At 43.2% G+C, this 17,746-nt stretch overlaps 2 protein-coding genes across 4 annotated transcripts; one reads left to right on the top strand and one right to left on the bottom strand.

Annotated features, from left to right (window-relative positions):
* The first annotated feature begins 164 nt into the window (after positions 1–164).
* ahi1 (Abelson helper integration site 1) lies at positions 165–9,913 on the top strand. Of its 3 annotated transcripts, XM_070979662.1 has the most exons (27): positions 167–223; positions 653–731; positions 923–1,041; positions 1,174–1,754; positions 1,831–1,922; positions 2,008–2,194; positions 2,399–2,591; positions 2,674–2,769; positions 2,873–3,058; positions 3,286–3,438; positions 3,624–3,756; positions 3,950–4,073; positions 4,354–4,583; positions 5,215–5,321; positions 5,435–5,553; positions 5,742–5,872; positions 5,971–6,111; positions 6,205–6,407; positions 6,492–6,534; positions 6,629–6,681; positions 7,291–7,408; positions 7,738–7,796; positions 7,882–7,947; positions 8,026–8,188; positions 8,279–8,364; positions 9,023–9,111; positions 9,254–9,913. In XM_070979662.1, the coding sequence occupies exons 2-27, from the start codon at positions 722–724 to the stop codon at positions 9,432–9,434; spliced, it is 3,663 nt and encodes a 1,220-aa protein (XP_070835763.1). In that variant the 5' UTR covers positions 167–223; positions 653–721; the 3' UTR covers positions 9,435–9,913. The 3 variants fall into 3 exon arrangements, with proteins under 3 accessions (XP_070835764.1, XP_070835762.1, XP_070835763.1); XM_070979663.1 differs by having other exon boundaries at positions 165–731; positions 1,834–1,922; XM_070979661.1 differs by having other exon boundaries at positions 165–731.
* Positions 9,914–10,122: 209 nt separating this feature from the next.
* slc18b1 (solute carrier family 18 member B1) lies at positions 10,123–16,739 on the bottom strand. The gene is made up of 14 exons (XM_070979595.1): positions 16,525–16,739; positions 16,203–16,342; positions 14,915–15,010; positions 14,752–14,825; positions 13,965–14,112; positions 13,562–13,718; positions 13,325–13,461; positions 13,124–13,225; positions 12,952–13,043; positions 11,835–11,930; positions 11,659–11,733; positions 11,421–11,514; positions 11,035–11,084; positions 10,123–10,875 (listed from the first exon to the last, which is right to left on the bottom strand). Exons 1-14 carry the CDS (start codon positions 16,553–16,555, stop codon positions 10,821–10,823), a joined length of 1,347 nt encoding a protein of 448 aa, XP_070835696.1. The 5' UTR covers positions 16,556–16,739; the 3' UTR covers positions 10,123–10,820.
* Between the last annotated feature and the right edge of the window lie 1,007 nt (positions 16,740–17,746).

Below are 17,746 nucleotides of genomic sequence, written 5' to 3'. Positions count from 1 at the left end.
ACTGTTACTAATGTCTAATTATTTTATATTTCGTAGTTACGTAGACAGTTGCGTAAATTCGATTTTTCCGTCCTGCGATTTCATTGGTGCAGTTTCTTGTTTTTCTTAGTGCGTCACGAACATGGTCGCCACGCTCCGCCCTCACGTTCACCCTTGTTGTGGTTGACTTGGTAACCGACTCAGCGTTGTTGGTGAAGTTGGAGGACGGGGCAATCACTGCAGGGTGGATACACGCAGTGGCCCTTTGCTAACTCCTTTCCAGCCTTTTAAATACGCCTGTGTGGAATCTGTTTTATTTATGAAGCTCTGGCTGTTTGTAGAATAAAGTAAATCTTACGGTAGCAGACGTAGTAAGTGAACAATGCCGCTTATGTTAGCTGACGTTAGCACTTAGCAAGCTAACTAACGCAGCTAACGTTACCTAGCGGTTAACTGTTAGCCTCTCACAAAGGTTGCTTCTCCCAAGATTGTTTTAGCCTCAGCTAAACAGATTTCACATAAAATACGAGGCGGTTTTGTTCCTGTGTTTTCATCCAAACTGCTAAACTTGTGTGAAACACTGAAACACGGTTAGCTAAACTAATCGCGTATGTATGATCCGGCAGAGATTTTGTTATGCCGTGTTAGCGTTATGCATGTTTTGAATCTTCAGGATGGCAACCTTCCTCCCTGGATTACTCTCCTTTTGCACTCAGGATGAGAGACATTACGGTGCCTGAGGATGCCAGCAGGTGAGTGACCTAAAAAACGTATTTAAATCTGATATGTGGTGTACCTCTAAATGGTCCTGAAGCACAGTAATTAACTATATTAACCCTTCATCACAGCAACATACCGCTTTGATCACATAGTATTTAATTGATCTCTAAGTAGCCCACCCATGTCCACTTTGCCCATTAATAATTGTGTAACCTTTCTACAGGTGAGAGTGAAGACCGGGCGAAGACCCGGGAAAGATTCAATGAAGTGTTCAAGAAATACACTGAATCAGAGAAGAAAAAGGCGAAGAAGAAAAACACTGAAACTCAGGAGACAATTGTGGTATGTGTACTAATATGTGTAGTTCTTCCATGAACCTGAGACCATGAAATCTAACTTTAAAGATTTGGTAGTTTAGTGTTGAAATGCTTACACATATTGACATGTTTTGGTCTCCCTTCTTGTTTCTTTAAGCTTCAGAGTCTAAAAAAGAATCTCAACCTTGAGAAGGACACAGAAGACGATGAGACCATCCTCCAGAACACTTATCAGCCCGAACAGGGCAGCCCTCGCTACACCAAGAATAAACGAAGAGAGAGGGAAACGGTGGAAAAAGCGAATATCAACAACAGCAGAAACCAAGAGGAGAGTCAGACTTCAAAAAGCAAGAGGAAAAGTAAGAGGGAGCTTCCTTCCCTCCCTGTACCTGAGGACAACTCAAGTTACATCCAGGAGGATGCTGATGCTTCCAAGTCTGAGATCGCTTTGGAGCCAGATGATGGAGGTGGTGGAAAGGAACCAAAGCAAAGAAGTAAGAAGGGGAAAAGCCGAGGAAGCACAGAGGCCAAGGCTGAGAGTCAGGTGGAGGACAAGGAGGATAAGCTGCTGCATGAATACCAGCAGCAGATTGCACGGGAGGAGGAGAGGACTTTAAAGAAGACGAGGGTCAAGACTGAGGACGAGAGCATTGTCTCCCAAAATGTTACGCTGAATAATGATGTCGGAAAGAAGAAAAAGAAAAAGCTGAAATCTGTACTCGCACAGTCGGAAGAAAGGTGTGTACATCCACTAATATGACATATCTTTATGTATTTTTTTAATATGAATAATATTTTATACGTTTTGGTCCAGTAGGGATCAAGATGAAGATGCTGACCAGGATGCCGACGTGGAAAATGAAACAGAAACCAAGGGAAAGAAGAAAAAGAAGAAGAAAAAGCACGGTGACTGGATGTTGATTTGCAAAGTTGCACAAAGAAGTCGGTTCATTGTATGATGCTGACAATTTTCACAATTTCCCATTCTCAGTTGTCAAAGAAGAGAGTGAAACGGAGGCAGATGCAGCACAGCAACCGACGTTTGATGACAGCCTCGTGCTGGGAGTGTACGTCCACAGGACAGACCGCCTCAAGAACAACCTGCTGGTCTCACACCCCATGGTCAAGATCCATGTTGTGGACGAAGTCACTGGACAGTATGTGAAGAAAGAAGACTGGTGAGACATTTCCAGAGGCTCATATTACTGCAGCTCAGTGTTTTTTTCACATTGGTATTGCTCGGTATATTTGCATACTTAATTGTACCACTTGGACCATACGCTGTCAAGGTATTTTAACCGCTCAGTAGAGGGAGTAGAGGTTGCTAAAACCTTTAAATATGTATTTGCTTGAAAATGAAGTCTTTGAGTTGTTTTTCATAGCCATCGTCCAGTCTCCTCCTTTTACGAGCAAGAGAACGTCGACCACATCCTCCCCATCATGACTCAACCCTTTGACTTCAAGAAGAACAAATCCATCATCCCTGAGTGGCAGGAGCAGATCATCTTCAATGAGCGCTTTGGTTACTTTGTTCAACAAAACGCTGAAAGCCCCAGAGTTTCACTCTTCTTTGAAGTGAGAGGCAGTTCATTTAGACACATGTGGCCAATTTCTTTGTTGCTGTCATTGACTGTTTTTATTGAAATGCTTCGTTAAGATCCTGGACCCCATAACCATGGAAGAGGCAAGGGCCAACGCTGACGTTGACAAGCATGAGCGAGGATTCAGAAAGATTGCGTGGGCATTCCTCAAGGTACTCTCTCTGTTCTGATCATTTATTAAGAAAAGGCTGAAGCTGAATTTGTATTTAATACTTCTTTTCAATACTTATTTCACGTTTTCATCATGTCGTTTAGCTTGTCGGTACGAATGGTGTGCTGAACATCGACAGTAAGCTTCGCCTCCAGCTCTTCTGTCCTCCACCTCGGGCCAAGAGACAACCTAAAACAATTGAGGTGGTCGAGTGGTGGAGGAAGTACCCCCGGAGCAAATACGCATCCACCCTTTATGTAACGGTGAAAGGCATCAAACTCCCTGAGCATGTAAGTCAGTCGCTGCTTTATAGCCACTGTTAACTTCTTTGTTTTTCTTTATTATGAATACTTCTGTCAAACATTTCTACTATAGTTAAGTAGATAAACTAATCTTTCACATGTTACATGTTCGTAATTCTGTGGATAATGTTGTTTCAGATGTTTTGGTTTGAAGTTGAAATTAAGCAGCAAGTGTTCAGCAGTATGTTGTTACTGAGATGGTTTTTGTTCTGCAGGTGGACCCAAGCATCCGGTCCATGATGGCACTGCAGGAGGAGCGGGGCAGCACCTCCTACAGTGAACTGCAGAACGAGGTCACCAAGAAAAGCCTGACACAGGCACTGGACAGCAAGCCGCCGGCCCTGAGGTGGAGCAGGCTGCCCGGACAGGTTGGTGGAATCAAGAGGTTTTATTTGATATGAAAGATGAGAAAAGGATATTTGTATTTTCTGAGTATATTAACTCTGAACAGTGGAATTACAAATCGTTCTTGTAGTTTAACCTGCATGCACCCAGATATTGTTTGGATTGGGTTCACTACATCACAAGAGTTACCAGTGTCTTTCTGTTCAAGGTCTGTCGGATTCCTAACAAGCCCATGCTGTCGTTCCGTGGTGGTCAGATGGGCTGTTTCACAGTGCTCTTCTCTCACGCTGGGACAATACTGGCTGCCGCTTGTGCTGACAGAGATGCTTTCCCTGTTGTCGGTAAGCAACACCTCGTCTGTGTAAAGCTCCCCCTGCTGAACGCTCCTCTTGACACCTCAGCAGCTCTTCAGCTAATTGACTCTCTGTTTACACACAGCAGTCATGAACAGCTCTGGAGACAAACTCAGGAGGACAGTCCAAGCATATACAAAAAAACATCGGAAAAGAATAACCTATTAATGTGCATTTTCAGTGTATGAGATTCCCTCTGGCAAGGTGTTGGCTGCCTTCAGTGGACATCTGAAAATAGTCTATGATCTGTGCTGGTCCAGAGACGATCGGAGCCTTTTGTCTGCCTCCTCTGATGGAACTGTCAGGTACATCTCTGTTTGTTACATTAAAAAAACAGCTGATTAGCAGTGAATGAGCAGGGGTTACTGCTGGTGATTGAGTGCTGCAATAGCATTTTTTGGTGTCACCTCTAGGGGGAGTAAGTGCTCCTTGTGGTGAGTGGCTCACTATGCCTTTATTCTACCAGTGACGCAGCACATTTGGGGCAACAGTGGCGACAGTCTGCTGAGTCTTATTTAAAGAACACACTTTCTTTGCCCTAAAAGATGTTTGCATTATTCAGTTTTTCTTGCTCCTCTCCCTCAGAGAGTGGAACGTGGAGAGGCTACTGGGAACAGCCCAGAAGGTACTCCCTCACCCATCCTTTGTGTACTGCGCTCAGTACCACCCCACAGCCCAGAACCTGGTGGTGACGGGGGGCTATGACTCTCTGGTACGAGTGTGGAGGCTCAATGTCGATGATGTGAACGGCCAGCTGCTGCAGGAGTTCGAGGGGCACAGCAGCTTCATCAACACAGTTTGTTTTGACTCTGAAGGTATTGTGGCGTTAGCGTTGTGTCGTTAAGTGTGCAAACCCTATCATAAACTGGAAGCCTTGCTCACCTCTCACCAGTGCATGCTCAGAAAGGTCCACAGCCACCTGCTACCCTGCACAAGATAAGAGTGATTGCTGTGTATTAATAATGTATTTCCCTCCTATGACCCTGAGTGAGTTATTGTTGTTTAAGAAGGGTGTTCCATAAAGCAGGGCTTGGATGACACCATGACAATAAAGCAGATCCATTGTATGAGAGAAACACTGAATCATACAGTTTATATGGGTTTATTTTTTGTCATGCCCTGGCTTCAGTATTTGCCTGAGAGCTGCTATCATTCAAGTCTTTATGCATGAAACTTGCATGTACCTTATCTGAGCTGAACTGCTTACTGGCCACCAAGATTTTGATTGTGTTATTCAGTTCATAGTCGTAAACCAAAGTCCATCGGCAATGCACTCTACCTGCATCTGAGAACCTGAGATGTCTCCCAGTACTCAAAGTGGATTGAAAACATTTCTCTTATCACAGACACCTGTCGAAACATGCCACAGCTTTGCTTCTTTTGTAATGTGAATGAAAAGTATTGCACTTGTCTCCACTTGCGGCCGATGTTCCTTTTGTTAATTAGGAAGGAGAATGTTCTCTGCAGACAACACAGGCCTCATCATTGTGTGGAAGACTTCAGTCAGTGACAGCAAGCAGCGTCAGCCATGTCATCGCTGGTGTGTGGAGAAGGTACAGGAGATGATATTTGTAATGTTTGATCTACATCACACGGTAGACTTCAGATATGTCAGATTAGGTAATTAGCAAACATACTCGAGCAGCTGTGCTTCTTCTCTCGGCAGAAAATTGATGAGAGTGACCTCAGCGGCATCCCCATCAACATGCTGCAGCTCCATCCAAACGGCCGGTGCCTGCTCATCCATTCCAAAGACAGCGTGCTGAGGATGATGGACTTGAGAATGTAAATCAGATAAGACAAAACTTCAAAAGTACCATCTGTAATTACAGGAAAGAGTGAACTGTGTTCTGCTTTTTGAATCATTTATTGCCCAGAACAGTTGTTGTTCCAGTCCAAAACCAAGATTTTTTTGTTCCAATCTATCCAAATATCCATTAATATCTTTTCCACAATTCATGCAACTCTCTCAGCCTGGCTGTGAAGAAGTACACTGGAGCCACAAACTACAGAGAGAGGATCTACAGCAGCTTCACGCCATGTGGGAACTTCATCTTCTCTGGTAGCGAGGATGGGATGGCGTATGTCTGGAATACTGACACAGGTGAGCATCACGTGTGTTTTTCTGTAGTAAAGAAGCCAGTCAGTTCTTCGCAGTATTCTGCACAGTGGCTCCAGCTGTCACCCGCTTTGTCTTCCCAGGTGACCAAGTTGCAGTCTACTCCGAGCTCTGCTACCCCACCGCTCTCCACGGCGTGTCGTTTCACCCTCATGAAAACATGGTCGCTTTCTGCGCCTTCGGTCAGAGTCAGCCTGTGCACGTGTACCTGTACGACCGCAAAGGTTCGTGAAAACGCCCGATCCATCAACCGCGCTCACTCCTTCAGGCATTTAAATACAAAGTAAGCTCAGACTGTGTTGTGCTGCATCACACAGCGTCCCAGCTGGAGGTGCACAATATAAAAGCAGCGTCAGCCACGAGCAGATCAGCTTCTGTGGACACCAAAACCATCAGACACACTCCTGACCCCCCAGCGTTACAGGACGCATCTGCTGCTTCAACCATAGACCAGTTTGCTCAAGCGACAAGGCTTGCATTGAAAATGCAGTGTGTTAAGGAGCAGCTGGATTCCGTACTTGTAAATACTCCATTACTTTAAAATCAGTTCACTGTATGCATAAATAAAGAAAGTGCAAAGCTAACTCTTTCAAACCATTTTTAGGAGCCACATCAGAGGTCTTCAACTTCTGGATTCTATGAGCACGGTACTGTGCATTTCTCCTGTGGGTGTGCTGTGGTACATCTGGATTCACTCTTTTCACTTACACTGATCCTGTCTGTCGTGTGTGTGGGTTGCAGATAAAATGGGGACTTCTCACACGGGGAGGAGTTTGACATCAGATTCTCTCACAGTGAGTTTTTGACCAGTACTCCCGACACACACCTTTGTGTGCCGAAGCGGTCGTTATTCAGGTCATGGATGGTGATGTAACCTGTTGGGCCCTTCATGCCAACATTGTTCTTTTGCTGTAATCTGTCTGAACCAGTTTGTTTCTGGGTTTCCTCTCTAATGCTGAGGAAGGAAAAATTAAGTCTATTAAGTTATAGAGAGTGTGTTTTTAATGGTAAACTCAAATCTTGGGTAACACTTTACATCAAGGTACATATATTCACCATTAAGTAGCTGCTAATTAGCATGCATATCAGTAGCATACAGGCTCTTTATTTGTCACCATAAAGCATGTATTAATGCCTTAATCTGCATGACCATAGTCTACAACATTAGGCCATTAACTAAGAGTTTTCCACTCAATAACCTACTAATTACTGTTTATTGATAGTAAGGAAGGAAGTGGTCGTGCATGAATTACGATGTTAACACCTTAACCGAAACCCTGACCAGAAAATTGCATTAGGAAGCCTAAGCAGGTGTGACTGAAATTGAAAGCAGTTATTATATTACTGCTATTTTGAAGTGAAACAAATTGCTGTGCAACTAAAGTCCAGCTTTGCCTTTTTAGACGGGATTAAATGCTTCGTTACCACCTCCATCTCTCCTGTCGCCGCACTCCAAGCTGCAGCTGTCTGGCTCTCTGGCGGAGCAGCTTATCCCCCAGGCAGCCCTGAGCACCCAAAACCGTGAGTGGCTTGTACAGTTAATCACACTGTTATGTGTCTTCAGCCAATGAATGGTTTTAATGCAGCTCTGTGATAATGTGAGGTCAAATATTTTGGAAGATTATAGCTGCGCGGTGTACAGTTCTAGCATGTGCCAACCTTGACTAAATGCTGGAAGCATTGTTGAGTCTCCTCAAGCATGCACATCACACACACAGACAAAGATGCACCGCTTGTGATTTTCACTTGAGTCTGTAGAGATCTCCGGAAACACGGGTCTCTGGATTGTGTTTCAGTTTGAGTTGAAATATTTATGCCTGCTCTTTGCTGTCGTTTTCTGGTCATTTCAGGCGGGTTCAGTCCAGTCGGTCAGCGCCTCAAAGGAGCTTCATCTTTCAGGCTACAGTCGGTGAGGCCGTTAGAGGCTTTTAAGCATATTTCCCCATTTACTGTCTTCAAAAATGATCTAAAATTCTGATCTTTTTCTCCATCAGACCCTCCCTGACCACATTTCCTCAGGTTTCCACGTGGAAACAGACTCTGCTCCCGTCCAGCAAGTAGTAAGTATCCACCATAGCAGCGAGCTCAGCCACACGCGACCTTCCCCCTCTCACATGCCGTTTGTGTACCTCCTCCAGGTCGTCTCGCTCTATGACTACAGCGCCAATCGATCTGATGAGTTGACCATACGGCGCGGTGATGTCATCCAAGTGCTGTACAAAGACAATGACAACTGGTGGTTCGGTCGTCTGAACAACGGGCAGCAGGGATATTTTCTCGCTTCTTATGTAGCAGATCAGAGTAAGTTTTATCTTGCGGTAGACGCCTGATGAGGGACATGTATAAAACTTCCAAATGCGGAGCAAGATGCTCAGTTATTTTATCTTGCAGGAGATTTCCATGACGAGGGGACTCAGTCTGTAGATGCACACGCAGCCCTGTGTGAGGCGGCTGCTGAGAGGTCAACGCCAACCAGGGTAAGGAGACAGCAGCATCTGTCCTGTCAGTCTTGTTTCAGTAACAATGTGGGCTAAAAGCAGTCAAAGGATGTGGCTGTAAGGGGGAGTTTACATTCACCCTCCAGATGCCTCTGATTCTGTTTGGTAAGGTCCTTCGCTTCAGTCTTTCTTTTTGCACCTTTTGGAAGTTTGCACCTTTTCGCGTTAGGATCCTCCCACTACCATGCCCCCTTTTAGCTAGTTAGCATGAGCATAAACACACACTCTTACACACACACTAGATCTCCATGCCAAATTTCAGCCTCCTAGGGCAAAACCCGTGACCATCAAAGAGTGCTGACCGACCTAAAAATACCTGCACGCTGCTGAAATGATTTTCCACAGGCACCTTTTGTGATGCACGTGTGACTTCAAGTGACCTGAGGAAGATGGCGGCGTCCATACAGAATAAGATAGTCATGTAAATGCTGAGTGAAACAGGACTTTCATGCTCTGCTGGGAGCCGTCTACCGTAGTTTGGTGAAACTGTGACAAATCCCTGATCAGCTTAAAGTGGATGAGTGAGAGGAGTATGGCTTTAATGGATGCTTTCTATTGTGGTTCATCTTACAGTATCTGTATGGTACAAAGTCTTCTCCTGTCATTTGATTTTTTCCTCCTTTCTCACTTTTCCAAGGTATCTGCTGCAATTAGCTCCTCTGGGGAACTCCGGTTTCTTTCTGAGCCGACCCTTTCGGACACCGAGCCTGAGCTGACCGATGCCAGGTAAACGTCTCACCTCCTGACTGCACTCACAGGGTCGTGGTGACTGAACACTGCACCAAGATAACTCAGGTTTATGACCCACATGTTACATTATGGCTTAGAAATAATGAATGCTGATTGTGAGCTATGGTTTTTCCCACAGAGCCAGAAGGAAAAAGAAGGTGAAAAAGCCAGGAGTCCCCGCACCGTCATCTCAAGCCACATTCTCAGATGCAGACGCTTCGGAGTCGACGAGCACCAGGATGAGAGGCAGATCGACAGACAGGCCGCTCCCCAAGAGACCGACAGGCCGGACTAACAGTGCCTTCCAGCCTGATGCATGAACTCACGGACACACGGTCGTTTTCAGCTCGAGTGCTCTTTATCCTTCTTTTCATACGAAGTCTATTTTTGTAACGACAGTAAATCTTGCAGGTGCGTTGTATTTTTCACAGTCAGTATGTTCATATTCTGTATTTTATTTAACACAGAATGACCAATGAAATGTTCAAATTTGTTAATTAAAAACAAAACAAAGAATTGTGCAATTGCAGGAGTGTTTTTGTATGTTTACATATTTTTTGACGTAAGCATAAACTGAGTATTGTGTACATTTTTACAGATAATATAGGAAACATTTCTGTAATATTCTAGTTTATTTTCTCAGCCTGTAAGAGATTGAAAGTTTGCATATGACACTTCTTTACAGCTATAAGAATACTGCTTTTTCATTTACAAATGTTTTGTAAAGTGTTTCCATAAATTATAAGTCACACTTTTTATATCTAAAACACTGAAATAAATACGCTTATGGGCCATTTTGACCATGTGTGCTTCACCTTCCTGGAACATACCTGTGAAACGATGCTAAAGGATACAAGTCGTAGTATAATTGAAAATTATTTTAAAGAATTATTTGAGCCAGTCAAGTGGAGATGACTGTATATTTGACTTTTGGGCACATTTTATTATTTTAGAATATAGCTGATGTTTCGACTTTAAAATTGAGTCAAATAAAAAAGAAGCAGGTCATTTATATATTTACTGTTTTATTCACATTGGTAGAAAACTTTCCAAATTGTTTGCTCAGAAGAGAAAACAAAAAGATTAACCACAGCAGAATGTCACTTTCTCCTGGTCAAACTGAGTTACAGTGTTCGAGCTGTGACCTACATAACGTAACGCTTGACATGCTTATTTCCTTCATGTTACTATGAATGTGGTCGGCAGCTTCAACGTGTCACACGTCAACATAAAATCCAACTCATGTGGTGTGGAAAAATGAGATTGTTAATACAGCAGAACAAAAGGCACATTTAGTTTGTGATCTGGACTCTGTGATTTCCAGTGGTTCATGTTACATTCATCAAAATTGCAACTAGAAAGCTGCTGCACAGTTTGATATAATCTATTTAAATCCTAATGTACCTACTTAAAATCAGCAACACAGTCGTACTGCTTTGTTCGTAGCCTGTCAGGTAGTACCCACTGGAACATTTCATAAAAATATTACATGGAAACGCAAGCAAAAAAACGTTGCCACGACCCAAGTAAAAATCATTATTATCTCCAAAACAACCCAAACAACAAAGAACTGTCTAATTCAAACATGTTAAAAAGCAATTAATAATTAAAAAACAAAGTTTGTGTAACTTGGAGGCTGATTCAAGTAGCGGGAACACTGATGGTGATCTGTGCTGCATGGCGTCCTTCCACGCGTGGCTGAGGCTTCACTCCGTCAGCAGAGGAGTGCTTTCATCTGTTTGTCGACTCCTTTCTCGAACACTTAAAATCACACACAGAAGTGAGCGTTACACCAGCACATTGTTGGAAACTGCACAAATGAAATCTAAATAGCCTTCCGTGTAATTAACAGTATGTATAAATCCATGAGGCGTCTAAATATGTGACAGAAATCTGATGTGAATTTGAGGTTAATATTACCTTTGTCGTTTCGGGCGTTGACAGAAATAACACACCGCCAGGAGAAAGGCCTGAGGACAGAGCGGCCATTGAGTTTCATGTGTGTAACTGCTATGAAACGAGAATGACAAGCTTCCCTCTCTATCGGTCTTCATGGTGCGTTTAACCCCCCAGTGATTGGCAGGCTTGGAATCCCAATTCTCCATTAAATGAGGGCCAAGTAAAAGCCACCGTGTTGACAGTCTGGCGCTATCACACTGGCAACATTTGGCAACGTGAGAATCAGCCGTGTGACCTCTGTATACAACACGAGGCTGAGCGCCTTATCGTTTGCTCTGATGATGTTAAATAAGAAGACGTGAATACGCCGGCGAGTCAGAGCAAACACTGGACAAACTGATACTTACGCCAAGACACGCCAGGCTTCCTTGGATCGCAGCTGCCCACTTAAAGCTCAGATGTTGTGTGATGATGCCCCCCACCACTGGGCCATAAAACATCCTTTAAAAAAATAATACAATTTCCACATTAAAAATCTAATTACACGAACCAGCAGGCCAACTGATTTCATATTCAGATGTCAGATGTCTTTCAGATATACAGGAAAACGGCTCTTGGATGTCGGTGAGGACCAGCAGGACTCACCCTGAGGACCAAACTGCGGCAAACAGTCCAGACACCAGTCCAAGAGTGCTTAGTCCCTCTTCGTATCCTGCGTCGCTACAGGAGAAGAAAACACTGTTGAACATGTGTGTTCACCTTGCATGATAAAAAAAACTGCAGGTCATGAATGTAGGGCCACGACGTGTGAAGGCACTCACTATGCACATGTGATGATCTCAGGGAATGTTGGGATTGCAGTCATGCCAAGAGAAAACCCAATTACGCCAAGCATGAAGATAAGCAGCCACAGCTGACTACACGAGCAAACACACACACGACAGGAAAAAACACGAGTTAATATTCTGCTTTGTCTGTATGACATGATTTTTTTACTAAATGAATATAAGTGAACACATGTTTCAAGCCAACAACAGCAATATTTATCTAATAATAAATGGAAAATGGAAATGTTGAAAGAGTACAGTATTTCCTTAGTTCATACACTGTATTCCAAGTTAGAGCCATCATTTGGAAATTAGCTTATTCTAGCTAAGATTTAAATGAGACGATCAGCATCACTCTACACGTCTGGCCATTAAATACGAAGGTACAGCCAGCACTTAGCTTAGCTTAGCATGAAGACCTGAGAAAGGGTGAAACAGCTAGCCCGTGACTCTACCTTGTTTGTTTAACTTTGTTGTTTTATTCGGGGCTACGTGCCATGACCATTTCTTGGCCGGGCACAGTGACTTCCTGGAGTCATCACAGTGGAGAGTCCAGCTGCAGAGATGCTGGGAGGCACATCCCGCAGAGCCAGGCTAGCTGTTTCCCTCTGTTTCCGGTCTTTACGCTAAGCTAAATTAAAGCTAAGCTAACAGGCTGCTCAATATCAAAGGACCAGTGTACAAGACTTACGAGGATCTATTGGCAGAAATTAAACATAATACTCAGAATTAATTTTTCATTAGTATTTAATCACCTGCGAATAAGAATCGTTTTTGTTAGCTTACAATGAACTCTGTATATCACATGTTGCACCGCCATGTTTCTACAGCAGCCCAGAATGGACAAACCAAACACTGCCCTTACAGAGGACCTTTTGCGTTTTTCATGTTTTTAGCAGCCACTGTAGAGGAGTGTGAGGTGACGGGTATTCAGCTGGTTGCAATCTGCAACCTCACCACTAGATGTCACTAAATTCTCCACACTGGTCCTTTAAATGGACGGGACGTGAGAGTGGCAACGATCTTCCCACAGAACTCCCAGCAAGAAAGCAAATAGCGAATGTCCAAAGAAAGAGAAAGAGAGTCTTTGTAACTTCCACCACACGCTCACCTCGGGATGTGAAGGAAGGGGACGGGACCGAGCAGGCAGAAGCCAGTCGCTGTGGTGAGTCCTCCAATGACCATGAACCAACTCCTGGTGGCCTGATAAACACCGACCAGCACATGTTCAAAATGACAAACTTCAATTCTGAGAGAATGATCCACCTTTGCTTCATACTCACAGGATATTTATCAGTGAAATACCCGAGCACCGGCGACGCCAGACAGTACGGTAAAGACAAACCAAGCATGATGAGTCCCACGTAGCCAGCTGATAGACCAAACTAGATACGATGGAGGGGGCAGAAAAAAATGCATTGACGCTAAGAAGAGTAAAGTTTTTTCTGGGGAAAAGTTGACTTAGTTAGAAGAAAGGAAATTACCGTCTCAATAGCAAACAGGGACAACGTGGCATCCAAGAAGCCCAGACCTGCACTAAGAGTGAATATCATATAGCAGAGCAGGACTATTTTCACTTTGGTGAGCAGTCGAAGGAATGAACCCTTCGAGGGATTTGCGTCTGAGTGGAGAGAAGCAACAAATACACTGAAGTTCACAATCAGAGAAAGACAGAACGAGCAAAAATGAACAAATGGGATGCTGAAATCACAAAATGCTACCAATGGCTGGCAAGACGTATATGTTGAAGGGAACCATTATCAACAGGAAACATCCAAGAATCATAAAAGGGACTTCATATCCAAACGACTGGTAGAACCACCCCCCGACCGGTGGACCCAGAATCAGACCGAGTCCTGTGAACATCTCCAAACTACCCTAAAGAGAGAGAACGGCAGCACATTGGAATACGCATTTACATAACCAGTAAACAAATATATCTAAATATAGCACGCAGTTTAAGTACTATTACTACATACTTTATGGTGGAAGTTATGTATTATTTTCCATGGCACTGGGAGACATGGGACACACAAAACAACCCGAACTATAATGCTTTTTTGTTTGCTCGTGATTCTAATGTTTAAACAACATGCCCGTTGCACAAGACTCGTCTCCACTCACCAAAACAGTTGCCACATTGTCTGGGAATACTTTTGCTGCCATGGCAAACGAGGAGGTCATCGCAGCGGCAAAGCCCACTGCGTCGATGGACCTCACAACAAAGCACAGAGCAATGAAAGCGCGTCCGGCAGGAACCTGGTCGAGTAATCTGCAAGAGGAGAAAGCAAAAACGAATAATTCATGCTGAACAGGAATGCAGCTGAAACAAGCCTCCCGGCAGACTGTTTGGTCTTAACATAGTTAGATCACAATTCCACATTAATGCACGTTCAAATAAAGAATAACAATAAATTCACAAAGATCCACGTGCATTGCCAATATAACAGTGTGCTATATGGCAGGTTTGATCATTATTCATTTCTTACAGTCAACTAATCCCATGATGACCAGCCTGTCTGTGGCCCTCAGCCCCAATTCCATTAATGCGTCCTGAAGATGTACATCTGTAAGAACGGGCACCGTAGTTTTTAGCAAACGTTACTCAGGCACACACATGCTGCTCTATGGTAGAGAGTATTAGCAGCAGCAGGACGGTGTGTGTGGATTCAGTATACTGAAGGAACGTGTCACCCAGTGCAACAGTTTGGCTCTTTGATGTGTTAGTAGTAGTTTTTGCACAACAGCTGAGCTCTGTGGCTCAGGGAAATGAGCTGTATCAGGCTTTGACCTCACAGACAAGAGCCTTATATCAGCCCTTATTCTGCAAAGGCTTCACTGATGTGCAGCCAAACACCTAAGTTACAACTGTGCACAATATATTTCAGTGACATGCAGGACCAGCACTTACCCAAACAGAATGGTGCAGAGCGAAGACACGAAAAGCCCGGTCACAAGCATAAACTTTGCACCGATTTGGACAATCTAATGGCGAAAAGAGAGTAAATTACTGGGCAGCTAATCACACGTCAGGCAGCATGAGCCAATAAGAAATAATGCAATATTATACTTACATATTTTCCCATGATCAATGAACCAATTAAATTGCAGATAGCGTAGCAGCCAAATATGAGACCAATGACCGTCTGGCTGGCTCCCTTCTTCGTTGCCTGTGGAGAAACATCATGTCACATATTTTAAGGAGGAACGATTATTTCGTGGTCCATTGTGACAACAGATGAGGTCACGCAATCGAAGTGACAAACGCATTAAATAAGGATATGCGACGTATTGAGATAACATAAAAACAAATGCTGAATTTTGCACTTCTCACACATGATGTCAGCTGATCTTACCTGAGACCTTCTGTCCAATAAGTATAACAGAGCCAGTCATTCACTGGCCTTCAGGGAGGCAAGCACATGATAACTCACTCATTCCACTCAGAGGATGCTGGTACTGAGTTCTTAAAGGGAACTGATCTGTGAGGGTTACAAAGACCTGCCTGCACCACATCATGAACGATCGGCTCGATCCACAGAGGGGGACGTTAAGCCACCGCTTTCACTGTTTTCTCATCACCACGCCAACTCCTCAGGCTAAAACAAAACATTTGCAGCTGTTCGCACCTCCATATACTCATCAATCATCAAACCAATTATTAGACACATCCTTGATAGAAAGAGAAGAGTTTTCACAACCCTGATAGCGGTTATCATCTGTTGTATGACGCATTTTACCAGCATTAAAGGTCCCCCTTTGTAAAAACACACAAAATAGGGGTCACAATTGGGGTCCACAAGAGGCTGATATGTGTATGATTTGGATGATGGTTTCAATTTTTAATGATTAGAAGATGTAAAAAGTTTATAGATCTGCTATAAGCCATTAATAAGGTCAACTTTTGTGTTGCTTGTGTTGTTTAATGAGCGCCTTTGGACTGGATTACCAACAGTTGTAAGTGCATTATTACTACACAGGAGAGTTAAAGACAAATGCTTAAACTTTGTGTTAAAACATAATGTAGTATAACAGTACCACCCGCAGTATGTTTGAAAATTGACAGAGATATAAAGTTTGCTAACATTAGCTATGATTAGCCACCATACCGGTCATACCAGACCAAGTCAAGCTGTAGCAGCAAAAAGCCCTGATATGTGCTAAATTTTAACAAAAATATGGTTTTTATTATTAATGAATTCAACTCCTCAAAAGAAAGAGGAGGAATTTTTGTTCAGAAAACACATTGTCTCACTTTAACGAAGCCGGTAGCTGAAACTTCATTATCTCTTATTAAAGGGTGCTTTAAGTGTCCCTGAACGCCTCATTTGTACCCCCTGGTGTGGGCTTGTGTTAGCTCACCTCATTTGGGAAGAATGGGCCTAATATTGAGTAGCAGATCATTGAGCTGAAGTTGACAGATGCGATTGATATTAAGGTGAGAATCTGCTGTCTTGACATCCTCGGGGGAGGATCTGTTGCCTCCGCTGGAGTGTCGTTATCTGTTACGGAAAAAAAACGGAAATGAAAGCGGTAAAGGAACAGAAATTGGGATAATGATATTTGACGTCGTTGAAAGTAAAGGGAATAATGTTCAAGACGGAATTAAAATCAGGTCAAAGAGGTGTCCAGGTGTTTGGGGTTGCAAAAAGTGACTTCTCTGCCAGTTTAAAAATTCACCAACCTGTTGGCTGAAGATCATCGCGCGGATTCATGTTTTTATTTTCAGGGTTCGGATCCAGTTTCCGGTATTCAGGGCAGAAATTCAGACGGTCACATTCCGACACACGAAGGAGAAGACGGATCCTGACAACATCAACCGCAAACTGTCTGACCGGCGATGGCAGGACACAACCCCTGGACAGCTACACGCTCACTGTGAGCATTTCCTCCAGCGTCAAATGTCAAAACACGCAGACGGCACGGCTTCCTTTACCGCTTTCAAAATAAAAGCACCGATACGGCGATTATGCAAATCGGCATTAACATAAAACTCACAAGTTACGGTATTTTTACTGTTGAATGTGTGATTTAAGTTTTGGATTTGTTTATGCTGTCGCTTGAATAAGTGCATCTTTGCTTGTTAAGCCCGTTTTCCGTATTTTTTGGGCGGGTTTTAAAGTTAGGGTTAATATTTTATACATACAACATATAAAAATTATCAGTTTATAACCGAAGCTATTAATACAAAAAACATAAATACTAGTGAAATGATTGAATGCATTTTCTGCACGGACCCTTAATTTACAAACGAATTTGGTTTTATCTGGGGGCTTTTATTATCACAATTTATGCTTTATCTCCGATGACGCAACTTAAAGGCGTCTTGATCCTTTGCATATATGGGATATTTTTGCCCTGAGCATGAGCTGTAAGGCACCAAAATACGCACGCTACACTCTTTTTACAATTTAATATGTGATTTAAATTTTGAGTTGAGATTATTCTCTCAATCTCTAATAAAAAAGAAAATCATCAGATTTGAAATGGCTTGTCAGAGGCAGTATAAGACCTGGTAGTGACAGTCTGTCAGGAGAAACAATCAAAAGTATAAAGAAATACAAGCTTAATTTTGGACTATACTGCATTGAGTGACTTGTTGAAACTACCATGAGCGGGCACTGGTATGAGAGGGTCAGTGGGATCTATGTGCTGCTGGCTGCATGAGCCCACCTGTCTTTCCGCCATGCAGGTGAACAGCTGAACTTTATTGTCAGTTCAACCCACGTGACATCATACCAGATGTAATAGAGAGATGAACAATAAAAAACATTAGGTAGATACAAAATATCACAGATTGATGGCTCCGACACTCAGTTTGATATTATAGGCCAGCATTAATTTTCACTGATATTACACATATCAATACTGTTGTTAGCATCAGTGTCCTTATCTCAGTATTATTA

The sequence above is a fragment of the Chaetodon trifascialis genome, chromosome 14 (genome assembly GCF_039877785.1).
Source record: "Chaetodon trifascialis isolate fChaTrf1 chromosome 14, fChaTrf1.hap1, whole genome shotgun sequence".
NCBI lineage: Eukaryota > Metazoa > Chordata > Actinopteri > Chaetodontiformes > Chaetodontidae > Chaetodon > Chaetodon trifascialis.
This window is presented reverse-complemented; position numbering and strand designations above follow the sequence as displayed.

Coding starts and splice junctions, on each gene's coding strand:
- ahi1 (XM_070979661.1), top strand. Junction 4,074..4,353: donor TCCTCTGATGGAACTGTCAG/GTACATCTCTGT, acceptor CCTCTCCCTCAG/AGAGTGGAACGTGGAGAGGC. Junction 8,365..9,022: donor AGAGGTCAACGCCAACCAGG/GTAAGGAGACAG, acceptor CACTTTTCCAAG/GTATCTGCTGCAATTAGCTC.
- slc18b1 (XM_070979595.1), bottom strand. CDS start 16,555: ATGAATCCGCGCGATGATCTTCAGCCAACAG. Junction 13,719..13,964: donor ACAATGTGGCAACTGTTTTG/GTGAGTGGAGAC, acceptor CTCTCTCTTTAG/GGTAGTTTGGAGATGTTCAC. Junction 13,462..13,561: donor ATACGTCTTGCCAGCCATTG/GTAGCATTTTGT, acceptor CTCTCCACTCAG/ACGCAAATCCCTCGAAGGGT.